The 18,370-nt window shown below is 38.3% G+C and overlaps 1 protein-coding gene across 6 annotated transcripts in view; it reads right to left on the bottom strand.

Annotated features, from left to right (window-relative positions):
* Positions 1-5,690: 5,690 nt before the first annotated feature.
* The window catches only part of ZFAND4 (zinc finger AN1-type containing 4), a 78,642-nt gene continuing 65,962 nt past the window's right edge, over positions 5,691-18,370 (bottom strand). For all 6 annotated transcript variants that reach the window (XM_047703005.1, XM_047703004.1, XM_047703009.1 and 3 more), the window contains 4 exons: positions 17,095-18,270; positions 16,325-16,379; positions 7,590-7,707; positions 5,691-6,623 (listed from right to left, as the gene is read on the bottom strand). In XM_047703005.1, the coding sequence (XP_047558961.1) occupies positions 6,488-6,623; positions 7,590-7,707; positions 16,325-16,379; positions 17,095-18,270 (1,485 nt within the window). In that variant the 3' untranslated portion in view covers positions 5,691-6,487. The remainder of the gene's footprint in view (positions 6,624-7,589; positions 7,708-16,324; positions 16,380-17,094; positions 18,271-18,370) is intronic.

Here is an 18,370-nt window from a genome sequence, read left to right as displayed (position 1 = left end):
CATGGTACTGGCACAAAAACAGACACATAGACCAGTGGAACAGAGTAGAGAGTCCAAATATGGACCTGCAACTCTATGGTCAAATAATCTTTGACAAAGCAGGAAAAAAATATACAGTGGGAAAATAGACAGTCTCCTCAATAAATGTGCTGGGAAAATTCGACAGCCACACGCAGAAGAATGAAACTGGACCATTCTCTTAAACCATACACAAAGATAAACTCAAAATGGATGAAAAACCTCAGTGTGAGACAGGAATCCATCAAAATCCTAGAGAACATAGGCAGTAACCTCTTTGACATCGGTCACAGGAACTTCTTTCCAGACATGTCTCCAAAGGCATGGGAAACAAAAGTGAAAATGAACATTCGGGACTTCATCAAGATAAAAAGCTTCTGCACAGCAAAGGAAACAGTCAACAAGACAAAGAGGCAACCTATGGAATGGGAGAAGATATTTGTAAATGACACTACAGACAAAGGGCTGACATCCAAGATCTATAAAGAACTTCTCAAACTCAACACCCAAAAAATAGATAATCAAGTCAAAACGTGGGCAGAAGACATGAACACACACTTCTCCAATGAAGACATACAAATGGCTAGAAGACACATGAAAAAAAATGTTCATCATTAGCCATCATGGAAATTAAAATCAAAACCACATTGAGATACCACCTTACACCAGTTAGAATGGCAAAAATTAACAAGACAAGAAAAAACAATTGTTGGAGAGGATGTGGAGAAAGGGGAACTCTCTTACACTGTTGGTGGGAATGCAAGTTGGAGCAGCCACTTTGGGAAACAGTGTGGAGGTTCCTCAAAAAATTAAAAAGAGAGATACTCTATGACCTAGAAATTGCACTACTGGGTATTTACCCTAAAGATACAGATATAGTGAAAAGAAGGGTCATATGTGTACCCCAATGACATAGCAGAAATGTCCACAAAGCCAAACTGTGGAAAGACCCAAGATGCCCTTCAACAGACAAATGGATAAAGAAGATGTGGTCCATATATACAATGGAGTGTTACTCAGCCATCAGAAAAGATGAATACCCAACTTTTGCATCAACATGGATGGAACTGGAGGAGATTAGGCTAAGTAAAACAAGCGGAGAAAGTTGATTATCATATGGTTTCACTTATTTGTGGAACATAAGAGACAGCATGGAGGACATTAGGAGAAGGAAGGGGAAAATGAAGGGGGTAGGCTCAGAGAGGAAGACAAACCATGAGACTCTGGGAAACAAATTGAGGGTTTTAGAGGAGAAGCGGGTAGGGGTTGGGTTAGCCTGGTGATGGGTATTAAGGAGGACATGTATTCCATAGAGCACTGGGTGTTATACACAAGCAATGAATCAGAACACTACATCAAAAACTAATGATATACTGTATGGGTAACACATAATAGAAAGAGAGAGCGAGCTTGGTGGGGGGAGGGGCAGGGGAAGAGGGAATGAGAGTCACAAGCAGATTCTGCATCCCAATGCAAGGCTGGATCTCACAATCTTGAGATTACGACCTGAGCTGAAACCAAGAGTCAGATGTTTAACTGACTGTGCCACCCAGGAGCTCCTGCTTTCAATTTTTAAATCAACCCAAATACAAGGCAGAAAAGGTAATAATATCACTTAATATTACTAGATCACTAAAAAGACTTAGCACATCCTTTAAAAAGTTTTTTTTAATCATTCAACAAATACTAAGGGCTTCTCTGCAATGCTTGGGAACAAGGATGGATAGACAGACAGGAAGGCAATTCCTACTCTGATGGACTTGCCATCTTATGCAATTCAAAGGATCACAGAAATATCAAAATAATATTGTGGTACATTCCATGAAAGAAATGTATATGGTAGGAAGAGGAATGGTACTGACTTAGACAAGAATACATCAGGGAAGGCTTCTTTCAGGAAGTAATGATGGAGTACGTATCTGAAAAACCACTGGGTATTAAGGAGAAAGAAACAGGCTGGGAATACTAAAAGAAAGTCAATGTGAGCAAATTCCAGAAAGCAGGGGGAAACCATGCAATTTGAGATTGGAGAAATTGGTGGGGGCTAGATCACAGGGGCCTTACTAGGAAGAAGTATTAAGGATTTGCGTCTTTATTCTAAGAACATAAAAGTCACTAATATATTTCAGGCACTGATGTGCTCAATTTTTGGTTCTCAAGTTCACAAGTGTAGAAAATGGAGTTATATAAAGGACACAGAAGTAACTCAAGAATCCCAGCTAGGAAGCTTAAGCAGTTACAATAGCTCAGGTGAAAGCTATGGTGATAGGGACAAGGGTAACTGCAGAGGAGTGGGTGAATTTGACATAAATACTCTAACTATAAAGAATTGACCAGTATGGACTAAATATATGTGTGTCCTTCAAATTGTTAAACCCTACCCGGTGTGGCTGTTTCTGGATTAAGGAAGTAACTGAGATGTAGTGAGGTCATAAGAGTAGGGCCCTGGTCCCATAGGAAAACAAGACACTGGAGAGCTCCATGTATGCACACACTGAGGAAAGGCCATGAGGATACAATGAGAAGACAGCTCTCTGAAAGCCAGGGAAGAGATCTTACCAGAAAACCACCCTGCTGGACAGACCTTGATCTGCAACTGTTAGCCTCCAGAACCATGGGAAAATTAATTTCTGTTGTTTAAGCCACCCAGTCTATGGTATTTTGTTACAGCAACCTCAGCAGACTAATATACTAATAAAAATTGGGGAGTACAGAGGTAATGAGTTAACTAAAACAGAAACTCTTAAAAGAGGTGGGGGTAGGAGGTTGTCCATGGTGAAATTTCAACTTTCATTTTTTATCCTTATGTATTTTTTCAAAAATCATACATTCACTTTCATCAACCATTTTTTAAAATTATTTGTCAGAGAGAGAGGGAGAGAGAGCAAGCACAGGCAGACAGAATAGCAGGCAGAGGCAGAGGGAGAAGCAGGCTCCCTGCCAAGCAAGGAGCCCGATGTGGGACTCGATCCCAGGACGCTGGGATCATGACCTGAGCCGAAGGCAGCTGCTTAACCAACTGAGCCACCCAGGTGTCCCTTTCATCAACCATTTTTAAAGTCTAACATAATTTTCAAAGAAACATGAGATAACTTTATTCCTAAATTTCAGTCATTCACATATACTGTTATGATGTTATACATACTCTTGCTTGTCAATTTTCAATCAACTTTTTTTTAAATTTATTTATTTGAGAGACAGAGAGAGAGCATGAGAGGGGAGGTCAGAGGGAGAAGCAGACTCCCCATGGAGCTGGGAGCCCGATGTGGGACTCGATCCCAGGACTCCGGGATCATGACCTGAGCCGAAGGCAGTTGCTTAACCAACTGAGCCACCCAGGTGCCCCTCAACTTTTTTTTATCTGTATCAATTTATTTTCAACTTAAGCTACTTGATCATTTCATGATAAACATTAAAAGTATATAAATATTTTTTTAAAGTTCATTCATGTGTCACTTAAAATCTTGTGTTTCAAGATAGGTACAGGGTTCATACTTTGGAAAACCCCACTAGAAAGGAGATTGGATTCTCCATCCTGATGGCTTAAAACCACATTAAACATATACCAGGAAATCAATTCCTGTATTCTCTGTTGTAATTAAATCCTTCCACAAGTGAGAACACAGAGAAATTTTAAAACATCTGAGTATATATTTGAAATTCTTATGTTAGAATGATTAAAAAGCACTAAACTTAACTTGAAAAATATTTCACAAAGCTAAAAGTTAAACATTTTAACTTTAATGTTGCTAAAACCAAATACTTACTGTTTAAAAATAAAATTCAGAGAGGGTTCCTGGGTGGCTCATTGGTTAAGCATTCAAACCTTAACTTCAGCTCAGGTCATGATCTCAGGGTCAAGACTGAGCCCTGTGTAGGGCTCTGGGCTGGGTATAGAGCCTGCTTAAGATTCTCTCTCTCCCTCAGCCCACCCCCTCAAAAAAAATAAAATCCAGAAACTGAATTTTATCACATAAAATTAGTTTAGTTATATAAAACCATATGAATACTTTGATTTTGGTCACAGTTAAGCTGTCCCATATAATTAATTTATTTAATGTTTAACCTGGGTCTACATGCAAAGCACTCTGATAATTACTGGGGTTGGAAAGACAGATCTGAGATCTGCAAAATTATGGTCACCTCTTTGTAAGAATTTAAAGCATAAAGAAATGCTTTCCAATGATATTATTTCTGGAATTTGACTGGTTTCTCTCTCAGTGACTTAAAAACTAGTACGACAAGGACCAAAAACTCACTTTTAACCATAATCTTTGATGGACTTAAGACTTATTTCTACATGGTCTTAGTTTAAAAAGCATAGTGCACTGAGCATATATTAATACCCTAACCATTCATATTTATTGTAGAATAAATATGTTTTGTCCTTTTACAGAAGCCTATCCATGCAATAGATTTTAAATGTCTAAAGTACATGTTGTCTTGATAAGGGGGGGGAGAAAAACTGAACTACTCAACACAAATGTAAATATTTTCATTAGTTTGTATAGCTCGCCTTAAAAACCATAGCCATCAACCCCTAATTGTATCACTCCTCCACTAGTATCTTTCCCACTTGTAAATGTATTTCCTTCCCGACCAGGAGCATCTTGAGATGTCTTCAGAAAGATGAAAGATCTTGATCCATTTAACATTCCATCTCTTTTTAAGAAGAAGAAGGAAGAGTAGAACTCTCCAGTTCATTCACCCCTTTGTGGAGAAAGAGACCCTGCAGAGCACTTAAATTAGCCTCAGGTACCACTGCAGATCCAACTTGGGTGGGGCTAGAGTTGCAAAATCTATTTGGGTTGCCTGCCACCTGTTTACCAGGGTTCAGGATCTGATTCAACTAAGCTTTCATGAAGCGAGTGAACTCTCAAAAGCTTATATTGGGGGGCGCCTGGGTGGCTCAGTGGGTTAAGCCGCTGCCTTCGGCTCAGGTCATGATCTCAGGGTCCTGGGATCGAGCCCCGCATCAGGCTCTCTGCTCAGCAGGGAGCCTGCTTCCTCCTCTCTCTCTGCCTGCCTCTCTGCCTGCTTGTGATCTCTCTCTGTCAAATAAATAAATAAAATCTTTAAAAAAAAAATAAAAAAATATAAAAAAAATTTAAAAAAATTTAAAAAAGCTTATATTGGTTATATTGCTTACATCTGGGGAATAGGGCCCTTATATCCTAGAATACCTTTATAGTGATAGTCATTTTTTCCAATTAGAATAAATTACTGATTTATTTAATGAAATCATTGAGGGTATTATCCCAAGCAAAATAAGTCAGTCAGAGAAAGACAAATATATGATTTCACTCATATGCAGAATTTAAGAAACAAAACAGATGAACATAGGGGAAGGGAAGGAAAAATAAGATAAAAACAGAGAGGGAGGCAAACCATAAGAGATGCTTAACTATAAACTATATATAAACTATTTATAAACTATAAACTGAGGGTTGCTGGAGGGAAGGTCACTGGGGGGTTGAGGTAACTGGGTGATGGGCATTAAGGAGGGCACGTGATGTGATGAGCCCTAGGTGTTACATGCAACTGATGATCACTAAATTCTACCTCTGAAACTAATAATACAGTATACATTAATTAAATTGAATTTAAATAATTTTTTAAATTATAAAAGAAAAATTATTGTAAATAATTAAATAATCAAACTCATAATGAAAATGCATATTTATTTGAATTTCTCCTGGTAATAGCACTCAACTTATAAGAAAAACAAATCAAGTTGTAAGATTTTGTTTTAAATGTAGCCATTTTTCAAAAAGTGAAAAGTTGGATTCCGTATTTAATGGCAACAACTGAGACCCCTTGTATTGTAAAACTACCATTCAAAACGTAGTATTTTAAGAAATATATAGTATGATTAACATGATGTGTTTTATAGAATGGATACATATCTGAATGCCAATCTGAATATGGAAGAAATATATATGTGTTAAAATCACACTGGGAAACAAAATGTTCTTTTTTTATAAAAAGTGGCTTGAAATAAAAAGGAACTTGCTGGCAAACTCAATAAATTTTCACACATGGGATTTAAAAAAAAAAACAAATCCCCACCCCCCCTCCCACACCCCTCAAAAAAGTGGTGGATGTGAGTAGAGCCACTGCATGGCGGCACATTTCTGTACAATGTGGAAGCCGGTTACATGGTCAGTGATAACTTCCTAAAGTGCATCTTTTGAAGACTTGTCTATGAAATTGCAATATCAAATATAAAATAGTTAACACAAGACATGCAATAACAAAGCTAAATCATTATAAAGTTTTTAAAACTACTTTTTAAAACTTTCAATTCACCAAAGGATAAAGATGTCAAATACAGTAGTATTCTTTCTCCAACAGTATGCATTGTATGGTTTTGTCATTTGGCAAGTCTTTTAGAGTCGAACAAAAATAATGCAGTCTGAACAATTTTTCTTCTGTCATTGTAATACAATTCCTAGGTGCAGAGCAAGAGCTAGATTTTTGGAAGTTTGGGTGCGTTAACCACAGGATTTGCCTCCTGTAAGTATCTCCTCCCTGCACTCTTGTAATCATAGGTGCAGCCGTGAGTTTCTGCATATCGATGAGATGCACAGAAGTTGTTTCCACATCTAAAGCACAAAAAAAGTCCATGTGAATGGTCACATTCCTATAGAGGCTCATCTCTTTGGAAGATCAGAGCTTGATTTCAAGTATCCAACAGGAGCCCTCTGGTTCTCTTAGCAATTTCCAGCACTGACATTTCCCTTGTGCTCATAAACCAGCACAAGTACCCCAAAAAGAAAAACTTAACTGTCCATCAATATGAGAGTTTGTAATAAAGAACCTATTACGAAATGAAACAGGATACAGATGTTTACGAAGCAGTAAAACTGCAAAAGCTGGTAAATATGTCTATCATTTCTCTTATATCTAGTAAACCTGGGAGAACTGAATTTGTGAGAAATTCAGTCTCAAAATAAAATCACATAAAACCTAATTATGAAAGGACTTTTAAATATTTCTAACAAATAAGATGAGCTATTTCTATTTGAATAAAAAGTACTCTGTGAAGCAGCAGTCCATTTTAATGCCTGCACTCAAACTAAGGGCAGATATCGTCCTCGGAGCATATTAATCAATGCTAATGAAAGAGATAATTATGAGAAAACTCATTAATTTTCGTGAATGTATTATTCATCTGTTTTCAAATTAAACTGTACCATATAAAAGTTAACAGTACAATAAATTTAGTCCCTTTTGTGTTCAATTTCAAATAGAATCTTGGGAGGATGGGTTCTTCCAAGTTATATTAAAAAAAAAAAAAAACAAGCATATCTATCACGAGACAAAGAAAGTCTATTTTCCCATTGATTTAAATATCCTAACTTGAAGTAACAGGAGAGGATCTCATGATTTATAAACTCAGGAGCTGTCTACTTACTCTTTAGCCAATTAGGAGCTGAACTGAGGACTGCTATTTGAACATCATCTTAATGATGTGAATGAATAGCCAATTTAAAGAGTGTTTTATACTGTATCCCTACACTGGGTCACCACAAAGAAAGCATCTCAGCTTTTCCAGCCAGCCAACCTGCCTGCAATCGTAGCTAGTAGCCAGTCCAGTTTTCTTCCCACAAAGGAAACAATGCTTCGTTGCTTTCTTCTTTGTTTGAATGGGGGCATTCACAGGTGGGAGGTGATGAGTACATTCTCCTGTTTAAAGAAAGGATACTCTGATTAATACAGGCACAGGATTTTAAATGTGAAATAGTATTAGGCAAAACATGAAACACATCCCTATCACAGGAAACTTCCTTGCCATAAGAAATTAATTTATGTTATTTTTATATCCAAAATTATCTATAGAATCTACAAGTGAAGATCCAATAGAACTGTTATAGGTTTCTACTGACTGAGACTTATATTTTCAGGACTTCTGTACACACTGGCACATTTCTGATTACTTCCAACGACAATCGGTAATTGTAAAGTATATCAAACTTTGACAGAGAATCAAAAGAAACTGTCTGGGTCAAAATCATCTTTATGAGGCCTGTGAGAGGAAACAATGTAACCCTATTCTTTTACACCAAGAAGGAACACCAGAGTATCATGAAACTGGTCTTTTAGTCCTGATTACCACTGAAATTATATTCATCAAACCACAAGTTAGTTATTTATTCTTTTTTTTAAGGTTTTATTAATCTGAGAGAGAGAAAGACAGGGAGAGCACAAGCAGAAGGAGAGGCACAGAGAAGCAGACTCCTCCGACTCTCCAGTCTCCTGGTTGAGCTGGCAGGTTAACGGGCTTGATCCCAGGACCTGGAGATCATGACCTGAGCCAAAGGCAGTTGCTTAACCATCTAAGCCACCCAGGTGCCCCTATTTTAATTCTTTCAAAACTTCAATTTAGGGGCGCCTGGGTGGCTCAGTGGGTTAAGCCTCTGCCTTCGGCTCGGGTCATGATCTCAGGGTCCTGGGATCGAGCCCCGCATCGGGCTCTCTGCTCAGCAGTGAGCCTGCTTCCCCCTCTCTCTGCCTGCCTCTCTGCCTACTTGTGATTTCTCTCTCTCTGTCAAATAAATAAATAAAATCTTTAAAAAAAAAAAAACTTCAATTTATTCATTTTTAAGACAACGTAACATGTATTTTTCTCCCTTAGGTTTCTAGGTGTTTTAAGGTCAACTCAGTTCTCACACGTAAATAGCATTCTGAAAATTTTAAATGTTATAATTATATTAAATATCCCATAATCAATAGTGATTAATATGGTACACTGCTCAATTTCACAGTACTACTAGCTTTCCAAAAAATATTTACTAAATTTTGTACTATTGTAACAACTTGATTTTTTTTAAAGATTTTATTTGACAGAGAGAAACATAGCGAGAGAGGAAACACAAGTAGGGGGAGTGGGAGATGGAGAAGCAGTCTTCTCGCCAAGTAGGGAGCTTAATGTGGAGCTCGATCCCAGGACTCTGGGATCAGGATCTGAGCCGAAGGCAGATGCTTAATGACTGAGCCACCCAGGTGCCCCATAACTTGATTTTTTATCTTAAAAAACAAAACAAAACAAAACAAAAACACTTGCGTTGATGTGGATGGAACGGGAGGGGATTCTGATAAGTGAAATAAGTCAAGCAGGGAAAGAAAATTATCATATGGTTTCACTCATATGTAGACCATAAGGAATAGTGTGGATGACCACAGGGGGAGGGAAGGAAAACTGAATGGGAAGAAATCAGAGAGGGAGATAAACCATAAGAGACTCTGAACGGGAAACGAACTGAGGGTTACAGAAGGGACGGGGGTGGGGGGAAAAGGGTATTGAGAAGGGTATGTGTGGTGATGGGCACTGGATGTTATATGCAACTAATGAACCACGGAACACTATACCAAAAACTAATGATGTACTGTATGTCGGCTAATTGAACATAACAACAACAAAAAAAAGCACATGTCGTCACATAAGAAATAATTAAATCAGGGGTGTCTCGGTGGCTCAGTTGGTTAAGCCTTTGACTCAGGTCATGATCTCAGGGTCCTGGGATCGAGCCCCACATCAGGATCCCTGCTCAGTGTGGAGTCTGCTTCAAATTCTTTCTCCCTCCCCAAATGCCCCACCCTGTCCCTGCTCTCACTGTCTCCAAAATAAATAAATAAAATCTTTAAAAAGAAAAAAATAAAAAGAAAAGAAAAAGAAATAATTAAATCAATTTTTTTTAACTTTCATTTTTTCAGTGTTCCAAGATTCATTGTTTATGCATCACACCCAGTCTCCATGCAATACGTGCCCTCCTTAATACCCACCACCAGGCTCACCCAACCCCCCATCCCCTTCCTTCCAAAACCTCAGTTTGTTTCTCAGTGTCCACAGTCTCTCATCGTTTGTCTCCCCCTCCGATTTCCCCTAACGCCCTTCTCTCCATCTCCCAATGTCCTCCATGTTATTCCTTATACTCCACAAGTGAAACCATGAGATAACTGACTCTCTCTGCTTGACTTATTTCACTCAGCATAATCTCCTCCAGTCCCGTCCATGTTGATGCAAAAGTTGGGTATTCATCCTTCCTGATGGAGGCATAATACTCCGTAGTGTGTATGGACCACATCTTCCTTATCCATTCATCCGTTGAAGGGCATCTTGGTTCTTTCCACAGTTTGGCGACCGTGGCCATTGCTGCTATGAACACTGGGGTACAGATGGCCCTTCTTTTCACTACATCTGTATCTTTGGAGTAAATACCCAGTAGTGCAAATGCAGGGTCCTAGGGTAGCTCTATTTCTAATTTCTTTTTTTTTTTAATTTTATTTTTAATTTCTTAAGGAACCTCCACACTGTTTTCCAAAGTGGCTACACCAACTTGCATTCAATTTCTTTAATTACTAAGTGAAATACTCTTAGAACTGAGCAAAATTCCAACAAACCTGACTCAAGCAGACAGGCTCAAAGTCACTGCCCACGGTTGTTAACAATAACAGTACAAGCACACCGTGCCTGGTGGCACTAAAAGGCCAAGAAGCAAGAGGCGAACAAAGAAAACAAAAACAAGGGGGAAAGAATGAGAAGAAAAATGATAGTCTCAATGGTACTGGTACCTATTCACTACTGAAGAAGGTTTGGAAGGCCTGGGCTAAATGTTTATATGGCATTGAAAATCCTTCAAGGGTTCAAAAAATTGGAATTACAATGAATTGGTGCTATACCTTTTGCCACCCAGACTGGGGACTGGATATATAAACCCAGGAAAATTAAGTCAGCTTTATTACCAGCCTGAAATACTTTCCTAGATCTTGCCTAAAATTATAAATAAAATTGGATACTAACTGAATGACTCCTTATGGAGGAAACATAATTGAAAACTAAGTGAATGGCTCCCAATGGTGCCGTGGTGCTAACTCAGTTAATAAGCACTTTCTTCTTCAAGTACACTTAAAGAGTTATCAAGAAGAAGGTGATAGGGTACTTTCCACTTCTTAAAAAATGAAAGTAAGATAAGCATTTGCAAAGGACACACAGAGGAGGCATATAGTACCAGATATCCTCTGAAACTCATCTAATTGCAATTATCTTTGAAATTCAGGTTTCGAATATCCTTCTCCAATGGAATAACCTATTGATAAGAATTTAGTTCAGTGTAGTCATATTTTCATTTTTTTTCTTTCCTTGGAATTGCCTCACTTAATGTTTCCCAAACTGTTTTCATTCAAGAACTTTTGTGAATGTGCAGAAACATACAACACAGTAGTGACAAAAATGAGTTGATAGGAACACAAATGCAGTCGTCTTCTATGAGAGTGGTTTCTATATATGCTTCTACCTTTTTATATAAATAAAACTTTTTAAATAAATCTTTTATTTTTTTAAAGATATAATTTATGTATTTTTCAAAGAGAGAGAGCACAAGCGGGGGCCAGAGGCAGGCAGAGGGAGAAGCAGAGAGAAGTCCCTGATACGGGATTCGATCCCAGGACCCAGGGATCACGACCTGAGCCAAAGGCAGATGCTTAGTTGACTGAGCCATCAGGCAACCTTAAATAAATCTTCTAAATAAAACAATTTATAAGTCATCTATTCCATGATAGGATCGATCACTAGTATACATGTTTCCTACTATTCTTTACAGTGCCATTCAGGGTCTTATATGTCCAGTATGATACCTTTCTGACTTCCAGAGCCATTTTCTGTCATTTACCACATCATACCCACTCTTCAATGAAGCACCAGACCCACTCATAGGTGTAATCTCTTCTAAAATGCTTGATTCCACCTTGTCAACCCGGTAAAACTCCACTCATCTTGTAAGAACATATCATCAATTATCAATTCATCTCTGAAGCCTTCTCTCATGTGCACTGGACATATGAATAAAGAAAATAAAGTAATAAAGTAATTCCAATGTGAAAAGTTGCTTTTCAAAACAAGGTTAAAGTTATTTAGAATAACTCACTTGTTTGGCATTTCCTAGTCTAATAATTGATCTAAGACAATGACCTATAAAAATTTACCCAATGGAAAAGACAGCCAACAAAGTAATAAGAGTAGTGTTCTGGATGCCAGCTCTGGATGCTAGTAGGCAGTAATCTCTGCCTAAAAATGATGACTACACGGTGGATAAGATTTCCAAGGGAGACCCTATAAGTTAAAAGCAAAGAAAACCAATGGAAGAACTTAGCAAATCAATTAAATAAAACTTATATCAAACTCTCACAAAAAAAAACTCTCACAGACTCAAGGAAATTCAGGATGATACAGTTATTACTGAAAGGAAATGGCAGTAAGTTACACAGCTCTGTTCAGGTGATGATGACTGCAGGTAGCAGTTGATGGCTTGACTTAAATGAAATCAACCAAAAGAGTGTATACCTGGGGATAAGCAAAAGGCTGGTAAAACAAGTCAAAAAAGAAACTCAGGTTTAAAAAAATGAAACAAAAGAAAAATCTACAACAATATGATAGTCCAGAATTAAAAAAAGAAGAAGAAATGAAAAAAAAGAGAGAAACAAAGGAAAAGAAAAAAACTATTTTAAGAAGGAGGGCCACAACAATCAAACAAGATAAGGATACAGAAGTATCCATTGGATTTGAAACTGTGGACATCTTTGGTGACCTCAGCAACAGCAACTTCAGAAGAAGAGTGAGAAGAAAAGTGAAGAAGCACCAAAGGCCAAATTAGAATTTAACATAGATATATTACAGTAACATTGTGGTACTGGCATAAAGAAAGGCAATAAAGAACCTAGAAAGAAACCTTCACATATAAAGTCAAATGATTTTTGACAAGAGTGCCCATGGCCATTCAATGGGGAGAGTATGGTCTTTTTAATAAATGTCACTGGAAAAACTGGATATACACATGAGAAAGAAGAAAGCTGGACCCTTATATCACACCATATACAAAAATATATACATTAAAGAGTTAATTCAAAGTGTATCAAAGACCGACCCATAAGACCTAAAACTATAAAACTCCTAGAAAATATAGGGGGAAAGCTTCATAACAGTGAATTTGGCAACAATTTATTTTTTATTTTATTTTTTAGATTTTATTTGACAGAGAGAGAAGGAGCGAGAGAACGCACAGAAGCAGGGGGAGTCACAGGCAGAGAGAGAGGGAGAAGCAGGCTCTCCGCTGAGCAGAGTCTGAGGTGGGGATTGGTCCCAGGACTCTGGGATCATGACCTGAGCAAAAGGCAGATGCTTAACTGACTGAGCCACCCAAGCACCCGTAATTTGTCAATGAGTTATTGAACACAACATCAAAGTCACAGGCACCAAAGGGGGAAAAAAAAAAACAAAACAGTAAAACCGGACTTCATGAAGATTAAAAACTATTGTCCATCAAAAGACACTGTCAGGGGCGCCTGGGTGGCTCAGTGGGTTAAAGCCTCTGTCTTCGGCTCAGGTCATGATTCCAGGATCCTGGGATCGAGCCCCGCATGGGGCTCTCTGCTCGGCAAGGAGCCTGCTTCCTCCTCTCTCTCTCTCTCTCTCTCTGCTTCTCTGCCTACTTGTGATCTCTGTCTGTCAAAATAAATCAGTAAAATCTTAAAAAAAAAAAAAGACACTGTCAGGGGCACCTGGGTGGCTCAGTCAGTTAAGCATCTGCCTTTGGCTCAGGTCATGATCCCAGAATACCAGGATTGAGCCGGGCTTCAGGCTCCCTGCTCAGTAGGGAGTCTGCTTCTCCCTCTCCCTCTGCCCTTCACCCTGCTCACACTCTTTCTCACAAATAAATAAATAAAACCTTAAACTAAGAAAAAAAAAGACACTGTCATTAGAGTAAAATGGCAACCTACAGAATGGAAGAAAATCTTTGCCAATCATATATCTAATAAGGGATCGGTATCCAGAATATAAGAAGAATATCTAAAAGTCAGTAACAACAAAAAACCCAAAACAACCCAATTTAAAATTGGGCAAAATATCTGACAGACATTTCTCCAAAGATGTACAAGTAGCTAAGCTCAAAAAAATATACCTAATGTCACTAATCATCAGGGATGTGAAAACCAAAACCACAAGGAGATACTACCTTATACCCACTAGGAGGTCCATTATCGAAAAACACACACACAAAAATCCAGAAGAAGTGTTCTTATGAATGTGGAGAAACTGGAATTTGCACACTGTTAGTGGTAATGTAAAATAGTGCAGCCACGATGGAAAACTGTATGGCAATTCCTCAAAAAATTAAAAATGCAATCACCAGGGGCGCCTGGGTGGCTCAGTGGGTTAAGGCCTCTGCCTTCGGCTCGGGTCGTGATCCCAGGGTCCTGGGATCGAGCCCCATATCGGGCTCTCTGCTCAGCAGGGAGCCTGCTTCCTCCTCTCTCTCTCTGCCTGCTTCTCTGCTTACTTGTGATCTCTGTCAAATAAATAAATAAAATCTTTAAAAAAAATAAAAATAAAAATAAAAATGCAATCACCATATGAGCCAGCAATTCTACTTCCGAGTACATACTCAAAAGAATTAAAAGGAGGGTCTCAAAGATGCCCTTCAATGGACGAATGGATAAGGAAGATGTGGTCCATATACACTATGGAGTATTATGCCTCCATCAGAAAGGATGAATACGCAACTTTTGTAGCAACATGGACGGGACTGGAAGAGATTATGCTGAGTGAAATAAGTCAAGCAGAGAGAGTCAATTATCATATGGTTTCACTTATTTGTGCAGCATAACATATAACATGGAGGACATGGGGAGATGGAGAGGAGAAGGGAGTTGAGGGAAATTGGAAGGGGAGATGAACCATGAGAGACTATGTACTCTGAAAAACAACCTGAGGGTTTTGAAGGGGCTGGAGGTGGGAGGTTGGGGGAGACGGGTGGTGGGTATTATGGAGGGCACACATTGCATGGAGCACTGGGTGTGGTGCAAAAACAATGAATTCTGTTATGCTGAAAAGAAATAAAAAAAAAAAAGAAATTATGTTTGCTTCATTGTATTGCCTTTGCTCCTTTGTCTAAGATCAGGAAAAAAAAAAAAGGAGGGTCTCAAAGACATATATGGGCATCCATGTTCATAACAGCCTTCTTCACAAGAGCTAAAATGTGGAAGCAACACCGGTCTCCAGCAACACAGGTCTCCATCCAGAGATATATGGATAAGCAAAATGCTGTATATATACACACAGTGGAGTATTATTTGCCTTAAAATGTATGGAAATTCTAACACATGCTACAACACAGATGAACCCTGCTAAATGAAGTAAGCCAGACACAAAAAGACAAATGCTATATGGTTCCACTTATATTAGACACTTAAAGTAATTAAATTACTGAGAGAGAAAGTAGAATGGTGGCTACTAGAGGCTGGGGTGAGGGGAGAATGAGAAGATAGTGTTCAATGGATACAGAGTTTCAGTTTTTTCAAGATAAAGAGTTCTGGAAATGGATTCTCCAACAATGTGAATGTGTGAATGTACTTAACGTCACTGGGTTATATGCTTAAAAATGGTTAAGATGGTAAATTTTATGTTATGTATATCTTACCACAATGCAAAATTTTAAAAAGTAGATATCTTAAGACTTTAAAACTTTGGGTCTTACACAGCAGTGAAAAATAAACCCTAAGTATCTCTTTAAAGGCATAAAACTCATGTGATAACCATAATATATATTATATTGGTTGTCAGATCGGTTTTACAGACTTTTATAAAGTATCCTTGAGAATTCCTCAAGGGGCTACAAAGGTGGTACATCTTTGGTAATGAGTTCCCACGCCTAGTCTGGGTATTAAACCACAAAAGATGAGAAAACAACGGCTGCCCTGGAAATAAGGATGGGCCAGTGCACTTTTAAGGTGTTCCTGGAAGAAGGAAGTGCTAATGTTATAGTCACTTCTGCTACTGTGCTTTGGAAAGGGCTGGTTCAAGGACTGTCCTTTCCTTTTACCCAGAAATAATCTGATTCATCAAAAGGAGATCTTAATAAAGCCATCCTTGATATTGGATCATGATATCAGGACACACCTCTCTAGGATACTTTCACAAAACCCACCCAGCAGCCCAGAATGGCTGTAGAGTGGCCAGTAACTGAGAGGGTTGGGAACTACACGTTAGTTCTTCATTCTTCTTGTCTTTTCACATGGACTATATCTTTTCCCAGGCAACAGAGACCTCAATTTCAATTTTTGCTTTATTCTTCAAATATGTCCTACACTCAGTTTTCATAAGCATTTCTTAAGTGGAACAAAGTTTAAGGAGAGTTTACTCCATACATACCACAAAGAATGTTCTTTTCTTATTTCTCTCTGAAAGTACAACACCATGCATAATGAAATGATTGTTAGGCTTATATTTTCAAAATTATCAGCAGCTTACCTACTCTTTTCCCTGCTGCTGTGTTATTTCCATTCATTCCAATACCACGGGCAGACTATAATTAAAACACAAAAACATCTACAGTGGTAAGTTAATGAAGAACAGAAGAAAAGATCACTAAACATGAAATACTTGTATTTTTTTAAGACTTTATTTAAATTCATGTTAGTTAACACTTAGTGTATTATTAGTTTCAGGGGTAGAATTTAGTGATTCATCAGTTGCATGTAACACCCAGTGCTCATTACATCCCGTGCCCTCCTTAATGTAGGGCACTCAATTACCCCATGCCCCTCCCATCTCCCTCTCCAGCAACCCTCAGTTTAGTCAAAAGACTCTTGTGGTCTTATTTTATCATGGAAATGCTGTTAGGCTTTCATTTAATTAAAATTTTAATTAAATTAATTTGGACTCTGTTTCTCCAATCGAGCAATATTGTTCTTACTATTTTTCCTTAAGAGAATGAAATCTGATGGTATAAATAAAAGTTCTTATTTGGGAAAAATTAACAAAAATGTGCAGCATAAAAATATGTCATAAATTGTTTACACAGAATTATTGTCAAATTATAGTTCTCAATTTAGGACTAAAACATTTAAAAATCAACTGTCAACTATATTTTCTACAAACTAGATAAACATTGTAAGAGAAACTTATGAAAAGAATTCATCCTTACATCTCCTTACTTACGTAAACAAAAAACCAAATTTTAAATATGTTGAATGACTATAAAGATAACGAGTAGAACATACTGAAAGGCAAATACTTACTAGAAAAAAATCTGTAGGTTCTACCTGGGGAGAATTTTTCCTAAGATTTTCCTCCTGAAAATGCTGGAGGCTTGTAGACAGCCCAATTCCAGAGGTCCGAAGCCTGCCTGCTCCACGTGTGCTCAGTAAGCTATCTCTGCTTGCGCTCCGGGCCAGTGAAGCAAGAAAACCTATATTATTTACACAACCAACAGGCTCTTTGGAAGCCTTGTTAGCCACTTCTGTGATATCCCGAGCCTCAACTTTAGAAATAACATCAGATCTTTTCCCGGGTGAATCAACTTTAACAGCTCGAAAGCGAGTAGTCCTAGAGAAAGAAGAATCAGTTACATTTCGAACATCCAATGACCGAAGCACGTTTTGTGATGCAGAAGACTGGAGGTTCCCAGACTCAAAACATTTGGACTGTCTCTGTGATTTCACCAGAGAATTATGGAGTGACATTGGTGTAGAACAGCGAAGAGGTGACAAGAGTCTATTCTTGTGAGGACTTAATTCACGGTGGTTGAGAACTGTAGTTTCTACTGATTCACCACTCAACATTCTTGCAACATGTTTAAGATGCTGCTCTGCAGCTTTCAACCCTTTATCATCATTAGTGAGTAAGAACTCTGGATTTACCTTCTGTGTGACTTCTAAGCCACTGCTCTGTTCATCAGTGTTTCCTTCTGTAAATGTAGCAAATGAGCCCACTTCAGGCAGAAGTGATTCTTCAGTTACACCTTCTTCTGAAGTTGAAAATAAAACAGTGTCATCTTCATTATTAGATGACAAATTTCCTGAAAAGTGTTTTGTCCGCCTAGGCAGAGACGATCCAAGGTGGAGAACAGAATCACCAAGCTCTTTGTCATCTTCAAATTCCGTGTGGGGTATCTGAGGTGGTAGTTTGATGCTACTATTGGAATGAGACAGTGTCTTACTCTCCCAGTTGTCATCTTCCTTAAGAAAATCACTAGTGATAGATGATAGGGGTCCTTCAGCAGGGGGCAAAGTTGCCAAACTTGAAAGTGCATTGTTGGAAGTTTCAGGTAGACATGCATTCCCAGGAGAAGGTAAACAAGACTGCCCAATGTGGGGGAGAACCCTTAACAATCTGTGGCGAGCAGCTGCCGTGGAACTACTAGAAGGTCGAGGAGCTATAGGTGGACGAGGTTTTACCTTGACAGCTTTTTTAGGCTAAAAAAAAGAGTGAATATATAATTTCTCACAGTCATTTTGTCTACCTATTAACAAAAACTAATGAAGGAAGAAAATGTTATTTATGCAACACTGGCAT

The sequence above is a fragment of the Lutra lutra genome, chromosome 14 (genome assembly GCF_902655055.1).
Source record: "Lutra lutra chromosome 14, mLutLut1.2, whole genome shotgun sequence".
In the NCBI taxonomy this organism is placed as follows: domain Eukaryota; kingdom Metazoa; phylum Chordata; class Mammalia; order Carnivora; family Mustelidae; genus Lutra; species Lutra lutra.
The sequence above is the reverse complement of the archived record's forward strand: the minus strand, read 5'-3'. Positions and strand labels throughout refer to the sequence as shown.